Below are 11,170 nucleotides of genomic sequence, written 5' to 3'. Positions count from 1 at the left end.
GAATGCCAAACGAAAATGACACTAAGCAACGGTCCCGGGATTGCCCCAGCGGCGGCGGGGGAGCCGAGGTGGCGATCAGAAAGATGCCCCGAAAAGATCGGCGTCCCCCTCGTGTCTGTCGAGACGAAGAAAATGAACCTTTTCCCTCAGGATTTCCCAAAAAAGCAGCCAGGAGAGGCGATGGGATGGAGCCCCCCCCAAACACTAACCCCGCCGGGGGGCAGCCACGGGGGCTCGCGTCCGTCTTGTGCCCAAGTTTTGGGGTTTTGGGGAGGTTTGGGGCGCCCCCCCAGCTCCCCCAGCCGAGCCCCTGCTTCTCCTCCATCCCCGCTTGGGATTTTTGGACTCGGGGTGTAAATGTGGATGTCTGTATATTCGGGTACTGTGGATATTTTAGGTCGAGCTGTCGAGCGCTCCTCTGCCTCCCTGCACCCACGGACGGCTTGGCTGGGGGGGCGAATTCCTTGCGGGGGGGGGTTCCCGTGCTGCTAAGACACTTTATAAAAGAAAAAAAAAGAAAAACACACACAAAAAAGGAAAAATATACAAAAAAAAAAACCACCTTGGGATCGTATTGCTTTCCAGGCTGCGCGTTGCAGAGCGGTGGGTGAGGGAACCGAGGCTCTCAAAACCTCTCATGGGTGAGGAGGCGCCGCCGGCCCCGTGTGGGGCTTGTTCCTTGGGGTTTTTTTGCTTTGCTGAACCAAAGAGAAAGGGGAGAGGAGGAGGATTGCCAGCTTTGAGGAGGCTTTGGGGGAGGAAAACTGGAAAAAGCCCGGATTTGGGGGCACGTGGCTCGTGGTAGGGGGCAACTTGGGAGAGCGCGGTGCCAGCTCTGCCCTGCCCTGCTCGGTGCCATCCCCTGCCCTGTGGAAAATTAAAACATTTGACTTCAAAAAACCCATTAAAGGTGTGTTCCTGCAGATGTTGTCGTGTGCTGGAGCCAGAGAGAGAGATGCGAGCAGCGATTCCAGAGCTGGGGCTCACCCCGGGGCTCTGAGCCATTCCGGTAGGGGCCCGCCACCCTTTTTGGGATAAAAACCAGCAAAAACAGTGCTGGGGGGTGTCTGCAAGATGCGAGGAAGGTTTCCAGGAACGCGGGGAGCTGCCAGGTTCGGGGATTTGCCGGGGCGGCCACCCCGAGCTGGCTCTCCAAGAAAAACACCGGCAACCCGATCCCTTCCCGTGCGTGGCGCCGTGCTGGAAGCCTCCCCTCCTCGCTCCTTCTCTCCTCATTCCTCGCTTTCGGATAACCCCAACCCCGATGGAAACCCCACTGCTGGGCGTGCTGCTCCTGGTGCTCCCAGTTCTCCCAGTGCTCCCAGTGCCACCAGCACCCCGCGAGCTGGCCCGAGCCGTGCTGGAGGCGCACGGGCAGGATGCGGGCAGCGGGCTGAAGCTGCTGAAGCTGCAGGGAGTCAGCAGGACGGTAGGGCCGAGCTCGGGAACCCTCCCTCCCCCCCCTTTAATGCTTTTGGGGTTAAGGGGACGCCGTCCCTATTTAACCACCCCGCAGGAGTTCGACTGGGGCACGCACTTCACCATCAACCTCACCGCCCGCGAGACGGCCTGCCCCAAAAACCCCGCGGCGCCCCGAAACGCTGGCTGCAGGGCCCGGCCAGGCCAGGTAGGTGTGGGGTGACCCCAAAAACACCAAGGAGGGAGCGTAAAAGCTCTGCCCTGCCTCGGGACAAGCAGCCCAGCACGGGGTCGGGGAGCTCCTTTGGGGCCGTTTGCTTCCTCCCCGTGCCGGAGCCGGGAATTTGATCCCTCAGGGGTTGGCCTCGCTCGGCTTCCCCGCTGCCCCTAAATAGGGTGGGGGCTTTCTGGGAGCCCCCTTCCCTCCGTTTTTCCCCCCTGACCCCTCCAGGTCCAGCACTGCGTGGCCCAAATCTCCGTCTTCGCCTTCCTGCCCGACGTGCCGCTGTCGATGCTGGAGTGCGGCCGGCAGCCGGTGAGACCCCCCCCACGTCCCCTTTTTCCCCAAATATTTCGGGGCTGAAGTCCCCGTGGGGGCAATAACCCCCTTTTAGGGATGAAGCCCACCCTGATTTCTTATCCTTCAGCCCAGCGGCTCGGGGCAGCCCCGCTCCAAAGGTCGGCGCAGCCCAGGGACCCCGCGAGCCTTCGGCCTCAGGGCCCCGGCACCATCCTAAATCCCCGGGACCGAATCTTCCCTACAGGAGGGGGCCCACAGCCCCCGTCCCATGAACCCCGTCCCGCATGGAGCTGAAATAAAGGTGTTTCGTGGCCCCTCGTTCACCTCGTTGACAATAAAAAGCATTTTATGATGTTGGACAACTTCCTCGTGGCTCATGCTTGGCCTTTGGCCATGTTTGTTGCCCTTTCGGGGCCGTTCCTCCTCCTCCTCCTCTTCCTCCTGGCTCCGCGCCCGCCGGGTCACACGAACACCGAACACCTAAAGCCAGAACCCGGAAAAAAAATAATAATTATTATAAAAAAATAGCCCAATCTGCACAGAACCACCCCAAAACCCAGCCCCTGTGCGTGTGGGGCCCTGCCCCTGCGCCACGCGGCCTCCCCTCGGCTCCTCCCGGCCCCACAGCCCAAAGGCCCCCGGCTGCTCCTCGGGGCTCCTGCCCCACAGACCCTGCATTGACCCCATTGCCTTCCTTTGGCCTCCATTGCCCTCCTTTGGCCTCCTTCAGCCTCCATTGGCCTCTATGGGCCTCCATGGGCCTCCATAGGCCTCCTTTGGCCCCCATTAGCCTCCATTCCCCTCCTTTGGCCTCCTTTGGCCTCTTTTGGCCTCTTTTGCCCTCCATTTCCCTCCACTGGACTCCTTTGGCCTCCATCAAGCTCTTTTGGACTCCTTTGCCCTCCATTGGCCTCCTTTAGCCTCCATTGGCCTCAATTGGGCTCTATTACCCTTTTTTGCCCTCCATTGCCCTCCTTTGGCCTCCTTTGGTCTCCTTTGGCCTCCATTGGCCTCCATTCCCATCCATTGGCCTCCATCACCCATTTTTGTCCTCAATTGCCCTCCATCGGCCTCCTTTGGCCTCTTATGGCCTCCATTGCTCTCCTTTGGCCTCCTTTGGCCTCAATTTCCCTCCTTTTACCTCCTTTGCCCTCCTTTGGCCCCCATTGCCCTCCATTACCCTCCATTGGCCTCCTTTGGCCTCCATTGGTCTCAATTGGCCTTCATTACTCTTTTTTGCCCTCCATTGGACTCCATTGCTCTCCTTTGCCCTCCTTTGGCCTCCACTGGCCTCCTTTAGCCTCCATTGGCCTCAGTTGGGCTCCATTACCCTTTTTTGCCCTCCATTGGCCTCCATTGCCCTCTTTTTGCCTTCCTTTGCCCCCCTTTGCCCTCCGTTGCCCTCCTCTGACTCCCTCCACCCCCCTTTGCCCTCCTTCCCCCTCTCCTCCCCACCCTCACTGCCTACAGGCGCCGTGGCCCCGTGGTTGCCCCGCGGCAGAGCCGTGGCAGATTTACGGCCTCCCGGCACTTCCCAGCCTCGACGCCCACCTTCGGGGCCGGCACCCAGCGCGTTTTGGGGCCGCCCTTGCGCCGCCGCTCCCCTGCGCCTGTTTGCTCAGTGCCGGCGGCCTCCCCCCTGCGGAAAACCCCGGCCATGCCCCAAAAAAAAAACAGCACGGGGGGCTCATAAAAAGGGGCCCAGCTCCCAAAACCGGGCACGAGGAGGAGGCTGAGGGCAGGATGAGGCCGTGCTGGCTGCTCCTCCTGCTGCTCCTGGCGCCCGCCGCGGCCGTCTCGCCGCAGCCGGACACGTCCCCAGTGCCGGGGCTGGAGGGAACCCCGACGGCCGAGGTTCCTGGCTCCGTACCCATAGGATCGGAGGGATCGGTGGCCCCGGGGCAAGATGGATCCCTGCCACCCTCCCGGCCGTGGCGCTGGCCCTCAGGCTCCCTTCAGGCCGTGCTGGAGGCCCTGCGGCTGCTCCACCGCGGCTCCAAGGCTCCCTGCGCCCTGCGGCTGCGGGTGACGGGACCCCAACCCGGCTGGGTGAGTGCCAAACGGGGGCCGGGGGTGACCCCACAGAGGGTCCCGTCCCCGTTTTGAGGGTCTCGTTTCCCCCACAGCCCCAGCAGGAGCTGACTTTCCTCGTGCAGGACGCCTGGTGCCAGCCCACAGGGACGCCGCCGGCCGCCTGCCCGAGCTGCCACACGAGGGTGAGGACACGAGGGGACACCGGGGGGACATTATGGGGGGGATGTGAGGCCCCCAGGGGTGACCCCGCTGCTTCTTCCCACAGCCCGGTCGCAACTGGGGGGCCTGGATCCGGGAGCGCTGGGCCAGCCTCAGGCAGCGCCTACGGGACCGCGGCCACCTCTGGACCCGGGGCCGGCGAAGCCACAACGACCCCAGAGGGTCCTGAGGAGCCCCCGATGGAGAACCGGTGTCCTGGGGGCTTCACGGACCCCCGACCCTATTAACATCCCAATTAATGTCCCAATTAACGTCCCAATAAACGTCCCTTGCACCCGCTGTGTCCGTGTCCGTCCCTTGCACCCCTTCGTGTCCCTGCTGCACCCCACAGGCACCCCCCGAGCGCTGCTGTCCCCACGGGGATGTCCCCAGGCTGTCCCCAACGGGTCCCCTCCCCATATTCCTGCCCCTATAGGGCCGCTGTCCCCAAGTCCCCATGGTGTCCCCAGGGTGTCCCCAAGCTGTCCCCTCCCCAGGGAGCAGCGCAGAGGGCACGGAGCAGGGCAGGGCACGGCCACGTCCCCACCACCCCCCCGCCCCCCGTCACCCCTCGCCCCTCGCCCCGCCGCTTCCCCCTCCCCAAAATGCCAACGGCCGCCTTGTGGCTGCCCCCGTCGGGCCCCGAAATTTCCGCCGAGGCCGCGTTGCACAAGGCCGGGGCCGCTAAAAGGCGGCGGGGGCTGCGGGGCGGCACGGGGCGAGGATGGCGAGCTGCTGGGTGCTGCTGCTGCTGGGCCTGGGGGGGGCCTGCGCCCTGCCCGCCCCGGCCCCCCTCGCCTACAGCCAGGCGCTGGCCCAGGCCGTGGACTCCTTCAACCAGCGCCCCGAGGTGCAGAACGCCTTCAGGCTGCTCAGCGCCGACCCCGAGCCCGCCCCGGTGAGCACGCGGCGAGGGGACACACTGGGGACAGCCTGGGGACATCTTGGGGGCACCCTGGGGACACTGGGGGGACGTCCTGGGGACACCCTTGGGGGTATTTTTGGGATATCGTGGGGACAACCTGGGTATATCAAGGGGGATGATGTGGGGACCCCTTGGGGACACTTTGGGATACCTTGGGGACACCCTGGGGACACCCTGGGGACATTGGGATGACATCCTGGGGACAACCTTGGGATATTTTTGGGATATCATGGGGACAACCTAGGTATATCAAGGGGGATGATTTGGGGACCCCTTGGGGACACTTGGGGATACCTTGGGGACACCTTGGGGATACCTTGGGGACACCCTGGGGACACCCTGGGGACATTGGGGGGACATCCTGGGGACACCCTTGGGGATATTTTGGGGCTATCATGGGGACAACCTGGGTATATCAACGGGAATGAAAAGGGGACATCTTGGGGACACCCTTAGGACACTTTGGGGACACCCTGGGGACACCTTGGGGACACCTTGGGGACACTGAGGAGACATTGGGGTGATGTCCTGGGGACACCCTTGGGGATATTTTTGGGATATCATGGGGACAACCTGGGTATATCAAGGGGGATGATGCAGGGACCCTTTGGGGACACTTTGAGTTACCTTGGGGACACCAAGGGGACACCCTGGGGACACCCTGGGGACATCTTCGGGACATCGAGGGGACATTGGGGTGACATTCTGGGGACACCCTTGGGGATATTTTGGGATATCATGGGGACAACCTGGGTATATCAAGAGGGATGATGCGGGCACCCCTTGGGGCCACTTTGGGATCCCTTGGGGACCCCTTGTGCCCATCGAAGGGACTTCTTGGGGACACCTTGGGGACATGGAGGGGACCCCTGGCGATGGGTTTGGGGGGGCTTTTCACCCCGGGGGGGTCCCCGCCGTGACCGTTCCCCGCAGGGCATCGACCTGAACACGCTGCGGGCGCTCAACTTCACCCTGATGGAGACCGACTGCGCCCCGGGCTCGCGGGTCCCCACCGACGACTGCGACTTCAAGGAGAACGGGGTGAGGTTTTGGGGGTCCTGGGGGGGGGGACACAACCCTTTTGGGACACGTGGGGTGACCCCGTGCGTGTCCCCAGGCCATCAAGGAGTGCTCGGGGCCGGTGACGTTCCAGCAGGGCACTCCCGACATCGACCTGCGCTGCTCCGACGCCTCCTCCGACGTGAGTTTGGGGGCACCCATGGGTGGGGACGGGGTGGGGGCTGAGCTTTTGCTCCTTCCCCGTGTCCCGCGGTGTCCCCGTCCCCAAAATTTCTGGGGATGAGCTGCCACGACCCCACAGCACCATCCCAGGGGCAGCAGGGGGAAGGACGGGAGGGTCCTGGGCGCGTGCAGGGCTCAGATTTGGGGTCCTACATTTGGGGTCCCACATTTGGGCTCCCACATATGGGGTCCCAGATTTGGGGTCCCACATTTGGGCTGCCAGATTTGGGGTCCCAGATTTGGGGTCCCCAATTTGGGGTCCCCGATTTGGGCTCCCAGATTTGGGGTCCCATTTGGGCTCCCAGATTTGGGCTCCCAGATTTGGGCTCCCACATTTGGGCTCCCAGATTTGGGCTCCCAGATTTGGGGTCCCACATTTGGGCTCCCAGATTTGGGCTCCCACATTTGGGGTCCCAGATTTGGGATCCCACATTTGGGCTCCCTCATTTGGGGTCCCACATTTGAGGTCCCAGATTTGGGGTCCCTGATTTGGGCTCCCAGATTTGGGGTTCCACATTTGGGCTCCCAGATTTGGGCTCCCACATTTGGGCTCCCACATTTGGGCTCCCACATTTGGGGTCCCACATTTGGGGTCCTGCTGACACTCAACCTTTCCCCCCCGCAGCCGGTGCTCGTCCAGCGGGGCCGATTCGGCCGCTTCCTGGGCAAGGTCCGACGCTTTCGGCCCCGGGTCCACATCCGCGTGCAAGCCCACGCCTCCGTCAGCTTCGGCTGAGCAAATAAACGGGGCCGAGCGCGACCCCACAGCCTGACCCCGGCTCTCTCCTTGCCTCCCGTCCCCACAGATGTCCCCAAGTCCCCAGGGGGAAACAGGCACGGGGTGGGGGGGTCCCCGGGGCATTTCCCAGCTGGGTTTTTCGCCCCCGTCCCCTGCAAAGCGTCGTATGGGGACCCCATCCCCGACCCCATAACGGGCATTGCTGAGCCCCCCTGACCCCACAAGTGGTTCCCATCCCGTCCTTGTGCTGTTTTGTCCCCAAATCACAATGGTTGTGCCCCCAAAGAGCCCCCTCCCAGCCCAGGATGTCCCCAAATGCCCCTGGGGGGGGGGATCAGCATGGGGCCACCGGGGCCATCAGCGGGGTTTGGGATGGGGTTGTGGGGATACACGGGGACCCCGTGCCCTAAAGGATGAAGCTGTGGTGCCGTCCCCATGTCCCCCATGTCCTCCGTGTCCCCTGAAATGTCCCCACAGCCTCACGTGGCCGCCCCCGTGCCCCATCCATCCCATGGCTGTCCCCAATTCCTATGGGACGTGGCTGTCCCCACCCCATACCAGGCCACGTGCCCCATATCCACAAGTCCCCATGCTCAAAACGTGCCCGTGGATGCACTGGGGGGGGGGGGAGACATCATTTTGGGGCCCCCACGGGGCAGACCCCGCTCCCCCCACACCGCTGCCCCCCAAAACCGCCCCCATCCCCGTCCCCCCATGCCCCCCGCACCCCAAAGGCACACAGAGGGGACACGGCACGGCCGGGAAGCAGCTTTATTTGGGGTGGGGGGACACCAAAAGGGGGGGGACAATGGCATCGGGGGGCTGCGGGGGGGCCTCATTTCCTCTTCCAGGCCCTATAGAGCTTGATGGCCAGCGGCACCAGCTGCCAGAAGCGCTTGACCTGGCGGGACTGCGGGGACAAAGCGGTGTCACCGAGGGGGGGGGGACACACCCCGAGGGTCCCCACGCGCCCCCCTCCCTCCGAGGAAGGTCCCCCCCCGGAGAGCCACTGGCACAGGGGGGTCCCCAACATCCTTGGGGCCACCCCACAGCCTGTGCGTGTCCCCCCCTCTCTCCACCAGCACTGGGGGGGGGGTCCGAGCGCCCCGAGCATCCTTGGGGACACCCCGTAATGTCCCCAACCCCCCCGTGGTGTCCCCCCCACTCACGTCCATCGTGGAGTCCACGCAGGTGACATCGAGCGCGGGGCGGCCGCTCTGCAGCACCACGGGGCCGGAGCAATCCTTGATCAGCTGCGGGCATGGGGTGGGGGATGATAACGGGGTCTCGCAGCCCCCCCCATGGGGTTGTCACCTCTGTCCCCGTCCCCAAAGACCCCAAGGGACCCCCCCCGAACCCTCGAGGCGCTCACCCCGTCCTCCTTGAAGTCGCAGGAGTCGGGGCGGGCGCCGGTGTGCGCGGGGCAGCGCGTCTCCATGATGGTGAAGTTGAGGCTCCGCAGGGAGCTGAGCTGGACATCCTGCGGGGACACGTGGGGGGGGACACGGTGACAGCCACCCCCCAGTCGCTCCAAGGTGTCCCGTTGGTGTCCCCAAAATGTCCCCAAAATGTCCTCTCAGTGTCCCCTTCACGTCCCCTTGGTATCCCCCCGGTGTTCCCCCAGTTGCTCCAAGGAGTCCCATTGATGTCCCCAAAATGTCCCCAAAATGTCCCCCCAATGCCTCCCCAGTGTCCCCCCAGTTTACCCAAAGTGTCCCATAGGTGTCCCCAGGGTGTCCCCAAAATGTCCCCTCAATGCCCCCCCAGTGTCCCCTCAATGTCCCCTTGATATCCCCCCAGTGTCCCCCCAGTTTCTCCAAAGTGTCCCTAGGTGTCCCCAAAATGTCCCCAAAATGTCCCCAAAATGTCCCCCCAGTGTCCCCTTCACGTCCCTAAGATGTGCCCCCAGTCGCTCCAAGGTATCCCATTGGTGTCCCCAGTGTGTCCCCAAAATGTCCCCTCAATGCCCCCCCAGTGTCCCCTCAATGTCCCCTTGATATCTCCCCAGTGTCCCCCCAGTTTCCCCAAGGTGTCCCATTGGTGTCCCCAGAGTGTCCCCAAAATGTCCCCCCAGTTTCCCCCCAGTTGCTCCAAGGAGTCCCATTGGTGTCCCCAAAATGTCCCCAAAATGTCCCCCCAGTGTCCCCTTCACGTCCCTAAGATGTCCCCCCAGTTGCTCCAAGGAGTCCCATTGATGTCCCCAAAATGTCCCCAAAATGTCCCCTCAATGCCCCCCCAGTGTCACCTTCACATCCCCTTGGTATCCCCCCAGTGTCCCCCCAGTTTCTCCAAGTTGTCCCATTGATGTCCCCAAAATGCCCCCCAGTACCCCCCCAATACCCCCAGTGTCCCCTCAGTGTCCCCAGGGTGTCCCCCAAGACTCCAGGCTGTCCCACCGATACCCCCAGGGTGTCCTCAGAGCATCCCCTGCCCCGTCCCCCTGGTGCACCCTCTGTGTCCCCAAGGTGTCCCCAAGAAGTCCCTTTGATGGCCACAAGGTGTCCCCAAGACATCCCTTAATGTCCCTTTCGTGTCCCCAGGGTGTCCCCAAGGTGTCCCCAGGGTGTCCCCAAGGTATCCCAAAGTGTCCCCAAGGGGTCCCCTCCTCATCCCTCTTGATATACCCAGGTTGTCCCCATGATAGCCCCAAAATAGCCCCAAGGGTGTCCCCAGGACGTCACTCCAATGTCCCCTCGATGTCCCCAGGGTGTCCCCAGGGTGTCCCCTTGGTGTCCCCAGGGTGTCCCCAAAGTGTCCTAAGGGTGTCCCCAAGATGTCCCCTTTTCATTCCCCTTGATATACCCAGGTTGTCCCCATGATAGCCCCAAAATAGCCCCAAGGGTGTCCCCAGGACATCACTTCAATGTCCCCTCGATGTCCCCAGGGTGTCCCCAGGGTGTCCCCTTGGTGTCCCCAGGGTGTCCCCAAAGTGTCCTAAGGGTGTCCCCAAGATGTCCCCTTTTCATTCCCCTTGATATACCCAGGTTGTCCCCACGATAGCCCCAAAATATCCCCAAGGGTGTCCCCAGGATGTCCCCCCAATGTCCCCAGGGTGTCCCCAGGGTGTCCCCAAGGTATCCCCAAGGTGTCCCCAAGGTATCCCAAAGTGTCCCCAAGGTGTCCCCAAGAAGTCCCTTCGATGGGCACAAGGGGTCCCCAAGGGATCCCAAAGTGGCCCCAAGGGGTGCCCGCATCATCCCTCTTGATATACCCAGGTTGTCCCCATGATATCCCAAAAATATCCCCAAGGGTGTCCCCAGGACATCACCCCAATGTCTCCTCAGTGTCCCCAAGGTGTCCCCAAGGTGTCCCCAGGGTGTCCCCAAAGTGTCCTAAGGGTGTCCCCAAGATGTCCCCTTTTCATTCCCGTTGATATACCCAGGTTGTCCCCATGATAGCCCCAAAATATCCCCAAGGGTGTCCCCACGATGTCCCCCCAATGTACCCAGGGTGTCCCCAGGGTGTCCCCAAGGTATCCCCAAGGTATCCCAAAGTGTCCCCAAGGGGTCCCCAAATCATCCCCCTTGATATACCTAGGTTGTCCCCATGATATCCCAAAAATATCCCAAGGTTGTCCCCAGGATGTCATCCCAATGTCCCCAGGGTGTCCCCAGGGTGTCCCCAAGGTATCCCAAAGTGTCCCCAAGGGGTCCCCACATCATCCCCCTTGATATACCCAGGTTGTCCCCACGATATCCCAAAAATATCTCCAAGGGCGTCCCCAGGACGTCCCCCCAGTGTCCCCAGGGTGCCCCCAAGATGTCCCCAGGCTGTCCCCAGTGTGTCCCCTCGCCGCGTGCTCACCGGGGCGGGCTCGGGGTCGGCGCTGAGCAGCCTGAAGGCGTTCTGCACCTCGGGGCGCTGGTTGAAGGAGTCCACGGCCTGGGCCAGCGCCTGGCTGTAGGCGAGGGGGGCCGGGGCGGGCAGGGCGCAGGCCCCCCCCAGGCCCAGCAGCAGCAGCACCCAGCAGCTCGCCATCCTCGCCCCGTGCCGCCCCGCAGCCCCCGCCGCCTTTTAGCGGCCCCGGCCTTGTGCAACGCGGCCTCGGCGGAAATTTCGGGGCCCGACGGGGGCAGCCACAAGGCGGCCGTTG

The 11,170-nt window shown here is 63.2% G+C and overlaps 2 protein-coding genes across 2 annotated transcripts; one reads left to right on the top strand and one right to left on the bottom strand.

Moving 5' to 3' along the window:
- Positions 1–4,895: 4,895 nt before the first annotated feature.
- LOC311206226 (cathelicidin-2-like) lies at positions 4,896–7,106 on the top strand (the record flags this gene model as incomplete). The annotated part of the gene is made up of 4 exons (XM_084281476.1): positions 4,896–5,069; positions 6,030–6,137; positions 6,214–6,297; positions 6,964–7,106. 4 exons carry the CDS (start codon positions 4,896–4,898, stop codon positions 7,072–7,074), a joined length of 477 nt encoding a protein of 158 aa, XP_084137602.1. The 3' UTR covers positions 7,075–7,106.
- An 806-nt stretch (positions 7,107–7,912) lies between these two features.
- LOC311207115 (cathelicidin-3-like) lies at positions 7,913–11,055 on the bottom strand (the record flags this gene model as incomplete). Its single annotated transcript, XM_084283016.1, has 4 exons — positions 7,913–7,987; positions 8,247–8,330; positions 8,450–8,557; positions 10,882–11,055. 4 exons carry the CDS (start codon positions 11,053–11,055, stop codon positions 7,913–7,915), a joined length of 441 nt encoding a protein of 146 aa, XP_084139142.1.
- Positions 11,056–11,170: the final 115 nt, after the last annotated feature.

The sequence above is a fragment of the Netta rufina genome, assembly GCF_964035555.1.
Source record: "Netta rufina genome assembly, chromosome: 2".
NCBI classification, from domain to species: domain Eukaryota; kingdom Metazoa; phylum Chordata; class Aves; order Anseriformes; family Anatidae; genus Netta; species Netta rufina.
The sequence above is the reverse complement of the archived record's forward strand: the minus strand, read 5'-3'. Positions and strand labels throughout refer to the sequence as shown.